Source organism: Physcomitrium patens, chromosome 8 (genome assembly GCF_059467195.1).
Source record: "Physcomitrium patens ecotype Gransden chromosome 8, ASM5946719v1, whole genome shotgun sequence".
Taxonomy (NCBI): Eukaryota; Viridiplantae; Streptophyta; class Bryopsida; order Funariales; family Funariaceae; genus Physcomitrium; species Physcomitrium patens.
Genome location: NC_143417.1, coordinates 2,681,833 through 2,701,573, shown reverse-complemented (window position 1 = coordinate 2,701,573; position 19,741 = coordinate 2,681,833). Strand labels below are relative to the sequence as shown.

Below are 19,741 nucleotides of genomic sequence, written 5' to 3'. Positions count from 1 at the left end.
TACTATCCCTATTCCTATTGGTTGTTGTTACAAATGTTTAAAGGAAGCATCAGCTATAAGAGGATCATTTTTTATAAAAAGAAGAAGAAAGGTCCTTATGTATCAAGAAAGAAATTGTACCTTCAGATATCTAGCACAAAAAAAAAAATGTGAACTACAACTATCAAAATGTCATTGCGAGATCTATATGATCAATGGAGTATTAAAAGTTTCTCTATCACATAATAATCTTGTGAATATCTTATGAATATCTTATAAATCTTGTAAATATTTGCCTTGGTCAGGCTCAAATCCTTCATCTATAAGCAAATTATCCTTGAAATAACTTATTTTTATTTAATTTTTTAATTATTCACTTCTTATTTTTAAACTTTTATAACTTATTTACAGTAATTCAAATTTATATGTTTATTATGACATTAAAAAGATAATAACTTAAATATTTAAAATATACTTATTAATATTTATTTTTATATTTTATTGGGCAAAAATTCAATGAATAGATTGTAGACTACTTTTATTGAATGCGATTATTTGATTGCACTTATTTCACTTATTTTGTATTGTTCTTTCTTTGACTCTTATTTATTGCATCTTCTACTTTACATCACCAATTACAAGCAACTCTTAATTGAAGCTATCTTGTAATTTGGATTAAAGAAAAAAATTATCCTCACAATCTCTTTTAATAAAATTAGTCTATAAGGCAAATTTGATACTAATACATTACAATCAAATAAGATTTTTATTGACATAATCATACCTATTGCTTTAAATATGATAAGAATAATTTTTTTTTATATTACTATTTGAACACATTTTTTTAATTTATGTTTCTTCAATTAAGTTATCTAAACCAAAATTAAAATAATAAATTACTTTTTGACCAAATAATATCATAGTTGGTAGAATTAGTCATTTCTCACTTTAGAAACAAGTGTAAGTAAAGTAGTCTAGATTGAGTATAGAAAATCAATTAAAATAGCTACTTAGTATAACCAATAGCTTACTTTGTGCCCTCTATTGAGATCACAATAGCAAAAAGATAAGACTCTAGATTTCTAGTACTAAGACCTTACCCTTGGATAAGTTGCTTGCCAATCATAATTGATTGGATACCAAAATCTATCACAATATGAAAAAGTATAGCACAAATAGTATTGCTACAAGTACAATTAATAACAAGCATATTATTGTCATTAATAACTATACAACTCTTAAATATAAGTTTTAATATTCTTGAGCAAGTCTAATTATAATGTGTAAAAAATATACTACCTTTATAATCAATATCACTTCAAATGAGGGAATTATGTTTCTTTCTTTTAAATGATCTTGATCAAAAATGGCAATAATTTTAGTTTGTAGCTTTGCTTGCAAGTAAGCCATATTTTCTTTTATTGAAGGCTTTGTGATTGCTTAAGCTAATTTATAAAGATGTTATAGATACCTTGTCTTCTAACATCTTATCAACTAGCTAGAAAATCCCTATTAGTATAAATTATAGAGCCAATACATCAACATTAGGAAAAATAAGCATATTTAATATTTTTTAAGCAAAAGTATGTACCTTATCTTCAACATTATTTTTTTCACCTTTTTTTGAAATTGAAACATTAGGCCTTGCAACAAAACTAATATTTGCAAAGCAATATGATAATAGCAATTAAACATGAGTATTAAAATCTCCACAATTATTTTGATGGCCATAGAAGGTTTTTAGTGCCTTATTTTCTATATTCTTTGCTATTGTTTGGACATGTGTAGCAACCACAACTACTATTTATTCTTAAGTACCAAACATTTAGGTATTTAGATTAGAAGAATTTATTCTAGCTCTAAAATTTACATAAGATTTAATAACTTTGCAAAGTAAGGCCATACTATTGAATATCTTTTTTAGCTTGGCAATTTTAGCTTCTAAAGCTCTTTTTTTTTATTCAAAGTAGGATGCTTATTTATATAAAAATAAGGCAATTATCTTCACTATGGTTGAATTTATTACAATAAATATACTTTAATTTTATTTTTTTTAGCTTTTTTTCTTATCTTAGATATATATTTTTTTTTACTTAGACTTCTATATATATTAGAAAATCTTTTTTTTAAGACAATTGAGATCATTTTTGATGTGATTAGATTTATCACACCTCTAACAATGTATAGTCCTTTTAAGTTGAGTTTTTGCTAAGTTATTCATAGCAATTATAACTTTCTTAGGTATAGACATATTTATCATTCAAGCAAATACATTAGTAGCATCATGCTAACAAAGAGCCTTATCATATTTTTGAACTTCAGTAAAAGCTTGTGCCAACATTGCTTTGCCATTATAGTTGAGAATAATTTTTAGTATAGCTAATTCCAACAATTGTGTGCCAATCTTAAATAAAAAAAGTCTTGGAAATTTGGTTTGTAGCAAATATAATTCTTAATTCTATTGCAAACTAAGGTAAAAAAAATATGCACATAATATGAGGTATTTTCTTTTTCATATCAAAAGTCTTAAATATATTGCATTTGATTATATCTAAATCTTCTATATTTATTTTTTAAATATATAGTAAATACTTAAAGTAGCTCAAATAATAGTGGCTTTCCTATTACAAACAAATTTATCTTTATAGCTTGAATTCTTTATAAATAAGGTAGGTAGAATACTATTTGAGAGCATTGATATTACCTTTATTTTGATAACTTCTAAAAATATCATATCTTTTATTTTTAGAAGATCTTCTTTTTTTACTATAGGAATTAAATTAATAATATCACATTCTTCAAGTTCAATAATGCTTTACTTCTTGTAATTGAAGTGAGTGCTCATCAATTCATCTCCTATAACTATGGAGCACCTCATGTTCCAAATGACATAATAATAGGTCAAAGATATACCACTCATTAAAAATAGGAGATCTTTGGTGTTTTTTTTTTTTTTTTTTTTTTTTAAATTTTGAGCTTCTAGTTTGGCAAAGAAATACCCTTAGCTTGTCTTAAAAAACAATCTATCTGTATATTGTAAGGATTATTTTTTAACTCTTAAAATGTATCCATACTCCAAATTCAAAATCTTTTGGTCATATCCAACACTAAAATATATTAAAAAGCCTTATCAATATCTACCATTGGCTTAAAATCATGGATGTGGTCATTATTTAAATAATCTTGTGAAAGAAATTAGTAATATCAACTCCTAATATGCATCATAAAATTACTACTTAAATATCTAGAACTATCTAAAGGCTTAAGAGGAACTTCTGCCTATAACCACCACTAATCTTTGTAGTTCATTAGTAATCACCTTTGGATCTTTATATGACCAATAAGCCAACTAACAAAAGGATCTTGTTGGCCATCAATTTGACATCATTTTGATAATATGTCTATTAACATAGACTAGTACAATATAAAATAAAACAACACCAAATAACCTTTGGCCTTAACACCCGCAAGTAGAAAAAAGTATCAAAGACAAAAACCAAAAATTTACAATAGATTATTATTTTTAACAAAAAAAAATAAAAATTACAAGTGAATCAAATAATTAGAACTCTCTTGCAATTGAAAATTAAAAATTACTAGTGAATTAGAGCAATCAACATCTACTTGTGATTAATGGTCAAAATTGACAAAGTTTGTAACAATAAAATAAGATTGTAATAAAAAAATCTAAAATATAAAATATTAAAAAAAGAAGGATTAAAATTCACTTAAAAAACATATAATATTAAATAAATTATTCTTAAGTACTTTAAATTACCTCCAATTTATAAATTTGAAGTATCATTGATTTTTTTGGACACATCTTGTATAAAAATAATTAAAAATGATCAAATTTAGATTCTATATATTTTTAAAGTAAAATTCCAAACTTTTATACTTAAAAGTTTTAGGTATTATTTATTTATTTATTTATTTCTTTATTTATGTATTTATATAAAAGCCTCTATGATTGCATATCTTAATTTATAAACTATGTTTGATCCTTTCATTGCATCTTTGGCTCCTTGTTACCACAATAGATCCTATTATCTTTTAATTGTTAATCAAATCTCAGTGTAAAGGCTTATTATTATGTACCATTGAATATTCCAAAGTACCATAGCAAGATGCAAATCCAATTTCCATGCATCATTGTATTGTATGCCTTGCCACCTCAAGCCAATGCTTCTACTGCAAAAAGATACTAAATACCACAAATGGCTACTACTAGTCTCAAGTTTGTTTCTTCATATAAATTTCAAGATTAACAATAAGCATGGATTCTTTATACAAGTCTTGGTTCAATGTACCATAATTATATCTACTTGAAATTGCAAACTAATTTTGTAACAAAACTCCAAAAAATATTGCATCCAATTGCTTGTTTTTTGAAAGAAATAGGCAAGACAAAACAATGTTCTTTGATTATTAACTATCCTTGCAACATTGCACTAATGCATACAAACCAACCTATTGGTGCTCCAATTGTCTACATAATATTGTTGTAATTTCAGCCATTATATCAACTTTGGCGTTTAGGATGTTGTGCTTATTTGCTTGCCCTTAATCTACATCCATGCAATCCAATGCACCAAAATCTCATGCCTTGACAATAATCTTGGATTACAATAGTAACCATGCAATAGTATTGTATTGCATATATTAATCAAAAATAAAAAAACAAAATAGTGAATTATATCTAGTACTTGCTTTCATACATCTCACCAAACTTCAATATTATGTTGCATTAACAAGCAAACTACAACCTTCAACATAGCATAGTTTACTCTCCCATGTCACAATCTAACACTGCAGGAGCACTACAATTTGGCACTATGACTTTTTAAAGTTGTGTGAACAACCAACTTCAACATATGTAGTTATTGTATTTTGGCGCAACTTTGTCTAACATCCAACATCATTGTAATAATACAAAGAATAGTACAGTATCTCAAAACAATGCTATAACACAACAACACTAAAATGTAGTACCAATACAAATATAACATAATAAAAAAGTGTTTTTTTTTTTTTTTTTTTTTTTTTTTTTTAAATTAATTCATTTGAATTTCCTATACCACAAGTTGAAGAAGCAAACATTCTTATTAAGTAAAAGATTGAAAATCTAAATACCGCTAAATCAAGCTATTTCTTAAATAATAAAGAAAGAATCCAAGAGTGCAAGTATATGTAGAAAAAATCCTAAAAGCTTAAATAAAAGACTAATCACCATAGCCAAGCAAAATTTGACAATAAAGACTTTGTTTCTATCAAAACCACTCACAAGATTTGACTTGATAAGAATGACAAGGAGATTTCTCCATCTAAGTCTTCAAATCCTAATTGATACTAATAAAGTCAATTAACAAAAAAACTATAATATTGATTTTAATGAAGATATCAAGACTTAAGTTATTTGCTTATATTATGGCATTCACTTCTAAATCTAAACAAAGTCTAAATGCAACTAGTTAGTACAATACTTGGCATGGCACTTAGCTCTTTCTACTACAATTGTCACATTGAAACAACCTCTAATTCTTTCCTACAACAAAAACAATATGTGTATATATATATATTTATATATAATAGGACTAGTAGAACATCGAACTTTTTATTCTAAAACTCGACTTTTGTTCAAGCTCAAATGCATAATACATATGACTTCCTTTAAAATCAATAATAATCACAATGAACTAAACTAACATCTCATCCATTACAAAGCTTTAGATCATAAGATTTTCCACCTTAAATTGTTCATTGAAATACTTCTCAAGCATATTTGTCTTAAGGCCCATGTCATTCCTATATCAATAAGTGATCACAAAACATTTTTGCAAGATCTTGTACTTAAGAAACATGGATTACCACTTTGTATGAAATTCAGCGAGTGAATAACTGCACTGCTGACGTTTGAAGCCAACCAAAGTTGAGTCGACAGCATAATCCATACTAGTTCTTCTGCATGGAGTATAAAAAGACTGCACAGGACTGCTGGTGTAAGTAACGAAAGCCAAGACATGTCTGATGTTAGGAGAGAAAGACTGGACACCAGGAAAAACAGTCTTTTTAACTCATCAGAGTAAAAGGTTGATCTCTTCCTCTGGCTTCAAAAAAGACACGGCGCTATATATCACTTTAATATTGACTCTCCAAACTAGTAGATTACTTTTGGCCTTGGGTTTGACTGCAATGCAGTAAATAATTGGCATGAGAACCCATATTAAACACACTGATGGACTCACTGTCACAGCTGTGTGACATCTTTGGACTTTCAACCCTGTCAATGCCAAACCCCAGGAAAACAAAGTTTCACATGCTTCTGCAAATACAGTCTAATATCATCCCGGCTAAGTTCTGGGAATTAGGCGTAGCTTATCTTCTTGTAAGAAGTCTTCTAGGGCTGGACCATGTTGCCAAGGTGAAAAATCTGTACACAATTTCCTCAAACGCAATGCTGCGGAACGCAAGTCACTGATTAGAGAGTCGTTAGGCACAGGGCATTTACGTGGAAGTGCAAAAAGAACACGATTCACGTCCTCATCGATCTTCAACTCATAAACCTCCTCGAATACCTGCAAGCATCAAGCAATCTTAGTAAGAATTTGTCGATTAATAAAAAAAGGATTCCATCCATGGACGAGTTAAGTAATGCCCTAGTATGTATACAGTAATTTACTGAATTCTATTCTCCAACAAATGGTCTTTTAGTCATATGATGCCTAATATTGTTTACCTTCTGGAGCTTTGAAGCCGCAGAAGAAACTGCTCGTGCAGCCCGGGACACCACATTGATGACCAGCATACCCTCATCCACAAGCGCTACCTTGGCTGCAGCAAGGAAGGACTCATCCAAAAATTCTTTTGGTGGACAGCTCATTTCCAAGCTGTAAAATAAACCCAAACCATGTCCAATATTATGACAGAATTCGCGATTTCGGTGGTCATCCATGCCATACACAAACAAGATGTGATCACGACTCATTGAATATACCGCCAAAAGATGGTCCAACAGAAATCCTTGCGTACCTTGAGTCGCCAGCATCTGCATCAATAATCAAAACATGCAACCTTTGGTCCTTCACAGAATTTGAACCTTCGTTTATATGACTCGTAGCCAGATTTTCTGAAAGTTCTGAAACTGTGGGCACCTTAACAGGTATTTTAGCTACCCGTCCAATCGCATGCACTGCGTCGATACCATCCCCTACGTGTAGCTGAAATATTGAACGTGAAAATGCAGAAATTAGTAAGGGGGGAGCTCAAATACTAGCAGATGATCTAGATTCTCTTTCTTGTTGTCCAGTTGAGAGACCAAGAACGACTTGTGCATAGACCGGCTTCTTCATTTTACTTAACTACGTTAAGATGCTATTCATGCCAATACTGGTGCCACTGTTCTAAGTATTTGAACTTGCCCCTCTCACTGATTTGGCAACATATTATACAGGGTTATGTACAGTAATATTCATGTACAAAAAGGTTACCTTCATGCGATTATTCTCGACAAACCCAAAATGGCGCTTAGCTAAATCTCCAATTACACCATCCAGCTCAACCACCTAAAAAGAAATGTAACAAGCAGGATAAGTTGACTACATGCAGAAAGCCTAAAACAGGACAGAGTGCATAAGCTCATATTATTAAGCAATCAGGTCGTTCTTTCCACGCCTATCAGCTTTAATGTTTTAGACTTGGATAGACCAATAGTTCCACAGTAAGTAAAGGAAGGTTAGAACGAACCTCAATATGATCAACCGGGAGATGATTATGTAAAAACATAGGTAGCAACCCTGCTCCGAGCCCCACTACCATCACTCTTACCTGCAGATTTGGTCCTGTTAATAAAGCCCTTATCATCATCAAATGAAGGACAGCGAAATGGCGAAGGCCAAGTACACTGTCATGGGACAGAGCCATGTTGAGCAAGTCCTAGTAAATAAATATTCCAGTGAAAACAACTGGAATGTTTTGAAGTAGTTAAATACACTTACTGGATCTTTGACAGACAAACTTTGTTCTAGACCTTGAGTGATTAGTGCTACACCAGCAATCATCCCTGCATGATAGCTATTACCCAACTGACTGTGATCCACCCGGAGTTCCTCCTCCACCTCTGTTATCAACGGTTCACAAACGGTGAGTCCATAAATGTGCTCAATCAGCAGAAGGTACCCAAAATTCTTACCTGGCGATACCCAAAAACTTTTATGAATACATCGCTTAAAAGTAGAGTTGCATTAAATTAGAGAGCTGAGTAATCAATCTCAACCAGAAATATGAGTACCATACACACAAAGAGAAGGATAGAATGTAGATAGCATACAGTAAATATATTCTAGTCGTGCGTGCGACATTCCATTCCTTAACAAGTCGGATAGTGCTGCAAAGCAAACATTATTTTAATCAAGTGCAACCTAAAGGGCTATCAGAAGCAGGACAATGATAATATGAGATGTGCTTATGTAAGGATACCGTTTTTAATATCAAGCACTGGTTCTTTGGCTTTACTCTTCTTCTTCTTCTTTTTCTGCTGGGTAGTCTGCTTTCTCGATTGTGGGTCTTCAGCCACTGCTGAGTAAGGCACTAGTACTGCATCAGACTGGATAAGATTGGGATTTCTGTCGAAGACGAGTCGACGATAGAAGCTCTGTGTTGGAGCTGATGCAGCATCTTCACTGGTTTTCTTACCTTCAAGTACCACGTCTTCAACCTTAATTGTACCAGTAATTGGGGATTTTATCTACACAAACCCAGATACCAGTTCAAAATTACTGGATGTGTCAAACGCTCGAAAGTAGTGAAAAACAGTATCAATATGTTGAACTTGGAGAGGTACGAAATGAATCAGCATCAACTGCTAAAAAGGAACTCTAACCATAATTTTCATCCCACTTCGACTTGAATGTTTACCTCTTCAAGGACAGTTCTCCGGTGTACACCATCATCTGTGGTCATGTACCTGTTGAAACAGACACTTCTTAGCCAACTGATACTCGGGCTGATCAGATGGATAACAATACGACCTTAAAATCATAGTGATAAGCAACTACCTTATAAAACGACCCCTCTACTATATGGTCAGATTAGTTAATTCTGTTCCCTTGCAACAAAGCCATGACAGCTGCAGACTGGAAACCATAGAGACAAAAAAGATAGAAAAAAAAAAGAAAGTTGAGCAATATCAACTAGATGTTAGAACTACATAATAATGGCAAACCATTAGTAGCCAGGTCACTTCCAAAAGGCAACAGGAAACACATTCAGCTAGCTAAATAAATCTTTACAATCGTCAAGTATGCAAAATTGCAACAGGAAATTCCTAGAGAACTTACGGAATATCTTTAGACTCCTTGCAATGAAGTGGTAAAAAATTCTTCACAACATGAGACAGTTCGTCCTACATTGCAACAGTCCATTCTCAGACATATGTAACAAGGATGAATATATAAGAATAATAAACGCACATTCCATCTGCCCTAATTATGGCTGGTGACCACAAAAAGTTGGAGACACATCTGAGTACTAAAATATAAGCTAGCATTTATAGATTACTCGAAGCGAAAATTTTATTTACACACACACACACACACACATATTGCGCTACAAAGTAAAAATTGGTTCTTGGACATCAAAACCACTGCTCGCACTTCATAACCAGTTAGATTTCCTCTTGTTCAAGCAAACAGACGAAGCTTGTAAACGAGAAAGAATAATTCATTAAAACGAAAAGAAACTTGGAAGTACCTGGACAGCTGCTAAGCTTCCTGGATATTGCTGAGTGTCCAACATGACCTGAATGTAAGAAAAGTAGGGATGTCAGCAATAGTAGCTAAAGTAGATTAGTTCTACGACTCACAGTGAGCCCTGAGACCCGATCATTGAGATAATTATACGTCCTAAGAGTGCAGTCACTAAAGTATTGGGAAAAAAATCGACAGACGAAATTCGTCCTCTAACTGTGAGACCGCGCTAAAGTTATCATCGCATTCCGACTGGTAAGCCTCCACCTAACAGACATAACATTCAACGTAGATGCAAGACTAGATTGAGCGAAAAGAAAAGGTAATAAGGAACAATGGTGCAATTCACCATTATAAGTCGACTCGCTTTTGCAGCCTCTACAATCTCCCACTGTCCTTCCTCAGTAGAAAAGAGCCACTCATGTGCTCGACCCTGCACATATACATTAATGGATTATGAAGCAAAAATTGAAATATAAAGAACATAATGCATTCCCTCGGACAAGCTAGCCTTCGTAAAGAACAGCCATCTTGCTTCACCCCTCCTAAAGTACACCATGAATATGGACCAAAGCATACGATCATACGCGACGCAGATGTACCTTGAAAGAAAAACAAGGACCTACATGTATTGCTATGCTGATTTTGCGATGATTCGGATATGATGGTAGACAAATTGTAAACAAAGAACTTTAATACTTGCGACTTTTTCAAACAGAGATTAGATTGCACATTGTGGATAGAGGTCTTCATAAGCTTACCCTTGGAACTAAGAAAACAGCCGCCTTATACGCGTGAGGTCCAGACTCGGGCTTGGCATCAAGAACCACTGCAAGATAATGACCACCTAACTTTACCGTTCTCACTTTGCCTGGATTTAATTCATCATACTCAGAATAGTCCTCTTCAACTTCCTGATCCTCCACCGAACCAGCTTCAAAAGTTGCGCGCAGTTTATTTTCCGCTTCAATCACACTTACCACGCAATTCATCTGTATCACAGAAAATCTTCAAAAAATTTACTAGATTGTGTACAAAAGAAAAAGGAAAAATATGATTAAAAGTTTCTATGGAAGCACAGACTTAGACCTAAGTAGGAGAAACTTCAAAGCATGGACTCTTTAAACCATCATCGTTCTAATTCTCACAAAGTCGTGGATATCGGTAGCAATACGTTGCTAACGAGAAAAGAAGTACAAGAGCCTCACCTGGTCTGCATTGGCTGCTCTTGGATTGACTTCTTCTAAGCAGGGTTTTACCGGAGAAACCTTAACAGAACCAGTATTTGTAGCCACCACAAGTAGTGGCTGTAAGGCAGATGATGTATCATTTGACTCATCTTGCACTTGATACACAACAACGTCCCAGCCTATCCTGAAGTTTCCAAGCAGCAATTCTGGTTCCCCAACAGGCCCCAGTAGAAATAATCAAAACCTAAGGATCATGCAAGAGAGCCATAACATGCTCATCAATGCCATCAACCTGTGTAACACCAGATATTGAATTCCTTTGCACACATGATGGAAGTTCACATACCAATTACGTGCTGCTGAGCAAGTGTAATACAAATGTATTTTCCACCATGTTTTAGTACTCGCTTCACCTGCCATGGGAGAACAAATGATAGTCCCCAGAGTTTGAGATATTACTTGTTAAGAGTATGCCACTAAAAGATTTTACAGTTATCAAAAATGTGTTCACAACTATCTCGAGAAAAATATTCTGCAGGCGAATCGCGTCCTGTCGTAAAGACAGAACATGCATGTTTCTACCAACAGGGAGATATATCTCGTGTGAAAAGAAAGTATTTACATATCCGTGCCAACAAATTTTTAAGCAAGAACAGTCCACAATGCAGACATAGCCTCCATAACAATACTGCTTGAAGCCCTATTTGAAACATATTCTCAACGTACATCCAGCAAATTAAAATCCTAATTTCATGGAAACATGTTCAGTTGAAAACACAAACATAAGCAGTTTCCTGAGTGCAGAAGATAATATGAGACCTCGGAAAGAAGTCCTTCCGCTGCAACTTGAGGCTCATCTGGCTCTCCCGTAAGTGCGTCTAAACTACCCTTGTCCAACACCACATCGAATGAATTATCTGCAAACTGTAAAACCCCAAAAAGACATCACCGACACAACTCAAAATGCCAGCGTCATCTCCGCCCTTGCAACAAAATCATCGCCGTTACTACCCATTTGTACGTAATGTAACCTCCAAGAGCTGCCGCAAGCATCTTACACGAATTGATCAACCGTTTAAGACTTTGCCACAACAATACTGCTATTCGCCAAGTAGGGAACAATATATAGATGCTATTGCGAAATGCACCTAATATAAGTGCCACGCCTAACAGTAAATAGAGAAACGGATAAACAGGGCTGTAGAATTTGAAATGTAAAAGTCTATCATGAACAAATAAGCAACAAGAGCCTCGCCGGTATAGTCTTCAAAATCATACTTGAAAAACTTGGACAAAATTCATTGCAGTTCAAAGCATTATCAGATTCAATTGCTTCGATCAACCTCGACAGGAGAAATACAATATTCAAGACAAGATAAGGCAGTAAATAGACGTACTAGTTCACAGCTACAGTAAGCAATTCTTCAAACCGAGCAGACTCACTTGATGTTTGGTTATTTTCAACATTATGTATTGTTCCCATAGCACTGTGAAAGAGGCATTTCCGAATGCGGTCATTGCAAATGACATCTCAAGAGTGGAGAAATAACCTGAGCTATATTTATATTTTGTACAAAACCAATCAGAAAAAATGTCATGATCACCAAGGGTTCAGGGTTTAAGGTGGTTAGCGTGATGACCTGCATTTTGGTGATATCCATAACCTGCCATCGCATCAAAGGGCGAGCTCGCACATTTAACCTCAACATCTCAGTTATGACGCGTTTGTTGAAATCTACATTGACAATTTTCTGAAACCCAGCATCATACATAGCCGCTGACAGCCTCGAATTCCCACAGCCCGGCACAAGAATCTCCAGCGGCGGGTTCCGTTCAGGCCTCAAGCCCAGAAGCTCCCGAAACACTTTAGGCAGCGAAACCCAATCTCCATACCACTCAAACGGCCGGCCCTGGCTAGCCTTAAAAAATTGATCCCAGTAGCTCTCTTGCCTAAAATCGGTCAGAACCTCAGGTAACGGCACCGACCCAGCTGCACCAGGCATCTCCGCTGCACCCTTCATCCTCCCCATCTATCCGAATTCCTCTCTCGCTCTCGCAAACTCTCGTAATCTTCCGCAAACTACGTCGTTGTTCACTTCCACAGCAAAACTCTAGCAAAATACAGACACCGCATACAAGGACGCATTTTTTACTCTAACGACTGCATCTGATCATACGAAACTCTGTGAGCATCTCAGATACTCGACTCACTCGGCATGCGAACTTCAGCATCGCATGGCTGATTACTCACGCGGCGCTGTTGCGTCCCAAAGACCATCTTTAACTAATTAGGCATTACTTCACACTCTCTCGTCGGCGAACGCAAACATGCGTCCAAAATCCGCTATCCCGGGTATCCAAGAGTGTATAAATCCAATACCCTGGTATATAAATTGAGAACCTCCTCAAAGGATTATTGAGAGAAGGGTACAAGAAGTGAAGGGTATTTTTCTTAAACCGTGGATATATACCTGATCGGCTACTGGCACAACTGACGGTTCTATATTAAACTGATTATGGAGTATAATGCCCTCCTTCACCTTATCTTGCTTTTGTGAAGTTATAATTTTAATATATTTATTATGTAGATAGATTTTATTGTAATTTTAATGTGTTTCGTTTTGTAGGCATAATAGCCCGGAATTTGCATGGGGATTCCCATACAGGCTGCTTCGTGGTTTGTCTGCAATGGCTATGGTGATCTTCAGCGCAATGCCGCTTAGCGTTCAGCTTTCGATGCCGCAGTGTTTCTAGGGTTTTATGATCTCCGAGCTTCAGTTGAGAAGGAGGAAGAATTGACGGTATTGGGGCTTGGATTCTGCGTTGTAGGAAGTTGTTGAAATGTATCCAGAGTCTCTTTTGCGGAGGAGCAGGGGTTTTGGGTTTCCGCGAGTCTTGAGAATATGATCGTCTTGTGTCGGCTGCAGACCTTGATTGATCGTGTTTCTCCTTCATTTGCCTCTTCAGTGCCGCCCCCCTGGTCGTTTCCCCCTTTCTCCGTCGACTACATTGTAGTCTTGGGAGTTTACTTGCCCTGCTTTGGTTCTTTTGGGTTGTTGCTCTTGTTAGCTTCTGTGATTTGGCGCAGAGGAGTGCTTGGGAGCTTGTTCGAAGATGATGTCCGCTGTTTTCGTCCCTGCACGGAGCCTCCCACCATGTGGATTTTCTCCCACTCGTCCTCCTGGCTTCCTTCCTCCCCGCCGCCTCGCCGTTCGCGCTGCCAAACGCTCGTATCTCAATGCTGAGCAGGATGTCCGTCCTTCCGTTCCCTCCATTCTCAGAATCCTGAATGCTAGCCAGGTCTCCGTTGTGCAGGTGAATCCTCGCGTCTCTCTACCAATTCCATTCCCAGCTTCACATACCCGTTTCCGGCAGTCTCTTCTAGTATCCTCTCGCTTTTCATTATTCTTCTTACTGAGATCATGACTTTGTGTGTCCTTCCAGATTCTCGAGAGTCTGTCGCCCTCTATGAAGTTAACTGATTGGCTTTCACTTTTGGAAGGTCTTGCAAATCAAAGCAAGTGGGCACTTACACTTGAGGTATTATCAGTCTCTTTCCCTTTTGCACAGGCTGAGCTGGAGGGTGGTATCTTATCTTGTGCTTCTCGTTCCAGAATTCTAGATTGAGTTCTTTTATCGCAAATGAAATTATTTTTACTTATTACCGACTTTATATTTATGAGTCGTATGTGCCATCGCTGAGACAAAAAAAAAACTGCAGATTGAAAGACGTGTTATAATTACGCAAAATCTTGGCAAATTCCCTAGTAAAAAATTGACATATTTAAATTTTGTTCAGGTTTTCAGGTGGATGCAAAGGCAGAAATGGTACAATCATGATGACGGATTCTATGCCAAGCTGATCGTTATCTCAGGAAAGGCCAGAGATCTCCGGATGGCTGTATGGCTCTTCAATGAGGTGAAACGAAGCGGTAGTCGACCTGACTCGTCTTTGTACAATGCACTTATCACCGCTTATCTTCACAGCAGAGATAAAGGAAGGGGATTTGAAGCAGCTATGAAGCTTTTCGAAAAGATGAAGCAAAAACCAAAGTATGTGTAGTTTCTGGTGGACTGCTTTTCACGACATCATTATCTTTTATTGAATGTGCATTGATAATAATCGGACATTTGGTTTGAATGAATCGATTTGTTGAATCAACCACCTCAACAAATGGAGAATGTCTTTTGTCAACAGATGCCAGCCCAATTTGGTGACGTACAATATACTTCTCAGGGCTAGTGCACAATTGGGTGATGTTGTCCAAGTGGACAGATTCTTTAAGGAGATGGAGGCAGCGAAGATCTATCCTGATCTTGTTACTTATAACGGAGTCATTGGTGCTTATGCCGAGGCTGGAGACTATGTACAAATGGAAATGACGCTGTTTGTCATGAGAATACAGAAACACATAAAGCCTGACAATGTGACCTCTAATACTCTCATCGGTGCATATGGCCGTGGAAAGGACTTTGTTAAGATGGAGCAAGTGAGTGTGATTACTCCTATTTTGTCAATTCATTTCATTGAGCAACGCTAGTTTTCTTGTCTTGGAATGTTCTGATTCTGCCTTCTCACAATCCATGCAGGTTGTGTCTTTGTTCACCGCAGTAAGTGTCTAGTGGAAATCTTCAGTGCTTTGATGAATAGCTTTAAAATTTTGACACGTGCATGTTTTGAGCTTCGTGATATTTTGTTGAATCTATATTGTTGCAGGTGCTTAAAAGTATGACAGGTTCTAAGTCTAAACACAGACCTGATTTGAAAACGTATAACCTCCTAATGAGCAGTTACGCCCGGGCACAAGATATGGAGAATATGCTATGGTCCTTCAGCAGGATGGAAGAAGCAAGCTTCAAGCCTAATTTCAGAAGTTTTGAGATACTTATGTATGGATTTGGCGGCGTGGGTGATTTTGAAAAGATGCGTGAGTGTTTCCATCAAATGCTTGAGGCTAGCATAAAGCCTCAAACCTCTACGTTGAATACTATGATTAGTGCATATTGCAAGCACAACTTTTTCGAAGAAGCAGAAGAACTTCTCAAAGAAGCCTTGGAGTGGCAAATACATCCTCGGACATCATCATACCTAATCATTCTTAGGTAAGCCCAAGCTTCTTTTCTCCTTTTTTATTTCATACATTATTCTGAGTAATTAATTCACCAGCGCTCATATCTATAGACCTCCTCTCTACAATGTATCATTTTAGAATAGTAATGGAACACTTTGTTATCAGATTCAACAGGGTACTTAGCATTTATGGTGGCTGAATCTCAGGGCTTATGCAAGAGATAATCGATTAAATGACATGGAGAGGCTAATCGAACGCATGCGAATAGCTGATGTTGCACCAGTATCAGCTTCGTTTTTGAAATCTCTTGAACATTTTGGCTTGGCAAACTGGAGCGAAGTCCAGCTTACTGAATCCACTGTGGAGGGTCTAGCCGAAGAAGATGATGTCGACGTGGATTTATTTGAAGGATCCAAGAATTCAAGTGTATCTAGCTCCCAAGTTCCGTATTTCTCGGATGATACAGATGATTAGTAGTCTGAAAGAGCTACTTACAGTCTATGCAGCTTGTGGTGGTCACACTCACGGCTTGTTTCTGGTGTGAAGTAACTGAAGAATACCCAGATGAAATCTTGTGTTGGATGTTAAGCATCTGCTATACCCGCTTTTTGAGAAGAAGATAATCAGTTTGCTGAAGGTCTATTACTGGAGCCTATTCTATTACTTGAGCTTCTTCTTAACCTGAAGCTGATTTCTGCGTATATAATCAATACTCACATTTGGTTTGCTGTTACAGAGGCTGTGGTAAGAGGAAAATTTCTGGGAGTGCAATTATTACCACTGGAAAGGGGAGCCGTATGTCGCATTTTTTTCTTAATCCAGATATCCCTTCTTCTGGACTCTACGAGCGGAGCAATTACAGATTCCAGTGAATTTAATCTCAATCTGCTGCTGACTGCAAATGCTCTGCCTTTGTAGACTGATGAGTTGCAAGTCTAAGGAGGCTGTTTAGGACACTGTTTTATCAAATTTGCTCATTCTTGCACCTGATATAGCTACTTGTCTGTATGTTGACATTGACGAACAGGCTACAAACTCGGTATAAATAGGACTTGTTGATATTCATATGTGGAGACCAAGCATGTAATACCTGGGCCCTTCAAATACTTTTGTAATGTAATTGAATTTACATATTGTTAATCTCTAGTCGACTATGATATCAAGTACTAACCGAGTGAATGTTTGGTGGTTCATATCTCATTGCTTTTTATCTGTTTATGTTTTTAGTCTATATGTGGAGAAATTCAATATTTGACATTATTGTCCATGACAAAAAACTGATAATGATGACGATTCTAGCATAGTAGTACAAGTGTTCATTGCTATTCTTTGGATGCCATGTGTAGGATTTGTTACAATAAGACTTATCAAAATGTTGAGATAGTTGTAAATGAATTTGTTTAGAATAGCTTCTCTATATGGATAGCCTTGGGTTTCTTGACTATTGGAATTTTATGGGTTCTTGAAAATTCTAAGTCAAAAGCAAAGGCTATTGAATCTACTAAATATGTTGGTATGATAAAGCAACAAGAAGAAGTAGATGATAATCATTGATATTTTTTGGCTTGTGGATAGAAGAATTCAGTTGCATGGTCCCTATTGTGGCAAAACATCCTTGTTTTTATACAAAGCAATTGGTGATGTAAGCACACTTCTCATCTTATATGTACATCAATGTTTTTTGTAGCAATTAGTAACCTTGTGGTCAAGTTCTCCATAACACAAATACAAGCCGGATTCCTTTCTATACTTCTTTTTTTACTCAAAAAAAGATTTGAAGCTAATTGTATCAAATTACATATCTTCTACTTCCAAATATTTTTTGAAATTAGAAGATATAGAAGATTTTGAATAAATTTGTAGCAGAAACAATGGATGTTTATCTAATTGACATTAAAAAGCTAGTTATTGCATATGATATCTTGACTAATGGCTTTATTAAGCAATTGAGGATCAAACATAGATATTAATAGGTCCGTTTTATCATCTCATAATTCCTAATAAAATTAACTTTTAAATGCCTTTTCTCTCTAATTTATATCACATGCTAATTGTCAAAAATCTAAGGCATAAACCAATGTACATCATATTCATTATCAAAGGCTTTAAATCCTGATTCTTGCAAAATAAATCTTGTCAAGTTCACCAAACACTTCTTGAAATGCTACCAAAAATGCTCCAAAGTTACGCAGTATTGAAGAATTCTTCTCAAATAATAATCTAAGATAGACTAAGATAGCTTGATTTGAAAGTACCAACTATATCAAAATAAGATACTTCTGTACAAGTCCACTTTTCATACAAGATATAGGCACTTTGAGTATAATGTCATGCCTTACAATTGTGTTAGATATTTCTAATATTTGATAAATGATGTATTTTGTGGATTCCTTCATGATATTATTGAATGTTATTTGAACATCCTAATTTATTTCAAGAATCTAAAAGAGCATAAATGGCATATCATCCTTGTCTTACAAAAATTATAAGATAATTGACTATACTCCAAATTAGAGAAATTTATATTTCATGAACTTCAAGTAGAATTCTTTGACTATATCATATTAAATAAATTCTTAATTATGGATTTGAAGAAAATTAAGACTATTAACAGTTGAATAATTTTAATTTTTAATTAGTAACAAAATATGGTTGTTGGTGCATTGCCAAAGACATTAGTCACAAAAAAATTAAAGAATTAATATATACAAGTATCATTCAAAATATATATATATATATATATATATATATATATATAAATCAAAGATAGTTATATTATTAATACTAAAATGGCTATTTCCAAAGATAAGAAAACTAGAGACTCTTGAAACAAGATTAAGAATAAGAAAGGCATTGATAAGAGTGAAAGAGGCCTCACTCTTGCTTCTATATATACTATCCAATTACAAAGCGACATGACAATATTTTATAAATCACCCAATATATATCCAACTTATAGGATACTTGTCTAACTTGCAAAATAAGTTTCAAACATATGTATTGCATGGCCAAATTCTATAATAAGTGACCAACATGTGTAACTATCACAAACATACATATTTACTCTAATAATTATCGAAATAATATAAGTAAGCAAAAGAAGATAAAAATAGATTAATTTGATAATATATTATGGAAAAGTTTTTAAAAAGTTTTATAAACATGATTTTTATTTTTATACATATCTATAGATGATTGATAGATTGAACACTTTGCCAACAAGTTATCCATGTGTCACAAGTACTAATAGCTTGTGGTAGAAGCTAACTATGTTGTGTGTATATAGAAAATTTGCTTTGCAAGTTAAGATATATGTCTTGCGAATTGGATACGTGTTAGAGGTCTTATAAAATTTTGCCATATAGCTCCTAATTAGAAAGTATATATGGAGGCAAGTGTGAAGCCTTTTTCATTTGTATCAATTATTTTCTTACTTTTAATCCACTTTCAAAGGTCTTTAGTTTTCTTATCTTTTAGTAATAGCCATTTTAGTTACTTTTGAACATACATATTTTTTTATTTTTATTTTGTCAAATTTCTTTGAAAAAATTCTCAATTATTTATTTACTTTTATTGAGTTTTTGCTTTTAGCAGATTAATAAGAATATACTTATAATATTAGAGCTTTGTCTTTTCTTGATTAAGAATGGATTACCCTTTTTTCTTAATAAGACATAAATATATTAGAAGTTGCGGATTACCTTCTTTTAAATTGATATTATTCTTAAGATTTTTTTTATATATTTTCAAGCCTTTT

The 19,741-nt window shown here is 34.8% G+C and overlaps 2 protein-coding genes across 2 annotated transcripts; one reads left to right on the top strand and one right to left on the bottom strand.

Moving 5' to 3' along the window:
• Positions 1 to 6,009: 6,009 nt before the first annotated feature.
• LOC112285770 (uncharacterized) lies at positions 6,010 to 13,197 on the bottom strand. The gene is made up of 16 exons (XM_024526877.3): positions 12,553 to 13,197; positions 11,732 to 11,836; positions 11,259 to 11,325; positions 10,931 to 11,118; positions 10,484 to 10,714; positions 10,072 to 10,155; positions 9,727 to 9,774; positions 9,315 to 9,379; positions 8,893 to 8,941; positions 8,455 to 8,722; positions 7,974 to 8,095; positions 7,723 to 7,803; positions 7,467 to 7,541; positions 7,009 to 7,196; positions 6,716 to 6,866; positions 6,010 to 6,554 (listed from the first exon to the last, which is right to left on the bottom strand). Exons 1-16 carry the CDS (start codon positions 12,940 to 12,942, stop codon positions 6,330 to 6,332), a joined length of 2,337 nt encoding a protein of 778 aa, XP_024382645.1. The 5' UTR covers positions 12,943 to 13,197; the 3' UTR covers positions 6,010 to 6,329.
• A 221-nt stretch (positions 13,198 to 13,418) lies between these two features.
• LOC112285771 (pentatricopeptide repeat-containing protein At3g23020) lies at positions 13,419 to 17,124 on the top strand. The gene is made up of 7 exons (XM_073535771.2): positions 13,419 to 14,227; positions 14,357 to 14,452; positions 14,712 to 14,965; positions 15,111 to 15,402; positions 15,630 to 16,015; positions 16,191 to 16,621; positions 16,721 to 17,124. Exons 1-6 carry the CDS (start codon positions 14,027 to 14,029, stop codon positions 16,456 to 16,458), a joined length of 1,497 nt encoding a protein of 498 aa, XP_073391872.1. The 5' UTR covers positions 13,419 to 14,026; the 3' UTR covers positions 16,459 to 16,621; positions 16,721 to 17,124.
• Positions 17,125 to 19,741: the final 2,617 nt, after the last annotated feature.

What these genes read in the sequence shown, in the direction of transcription:
- LOC112285771 (XM_073535771.2), top strand. Translation starts at nt 14,027, where the DNA reads ATGATGTCCGCTGTTTTCGTCCCTGCACGGAGCCTCCCACCATGTGGA. An exon ending in AGTGGGCACTTACACTTGAG is followed by an intron (nt 14,453 to 14,711) that starts GTATTATCAGTC and finishes AATTTTGTTCAG; the next exon opens with GTTTTCAGGTGGATGCAAAG. An exon ending in ACTTTGTTAAGATGGAGCAA is followed by an intron (nt 15,403 to 15,629) that starts GTGAGTGTGATT and finishes ATATTGTTGCAG; the next exon opens with GTGCTTAAAAGTATGACAGG.
- LOC112285770 (XM_024526877.3), bottom strand. Translation starts at nt 12,942, where the DNA reads ATGGGGAGGATGAAGGGTGCAGCGGAGATGCCTGGTGCAGCTGGGTCG. An exon ending in AGTGCTTGATATTAAAAACG is followed by an intron (nt 8,096 to 8,454) that starts GTATCCTTACAT and finishes CGTTGATAACAG; the next exon opens with AGGTGGAGGAGGAACTCCGG. An exon ending in GCAGATGCTGGCGACTCAAG is followed by an intron (nt 6,867 to 7,008) that starts GTACGCAAGGAT and finishes TTTATTTTACAG; the next exon opens with CTTGGAAATGAGCTGTCCAC.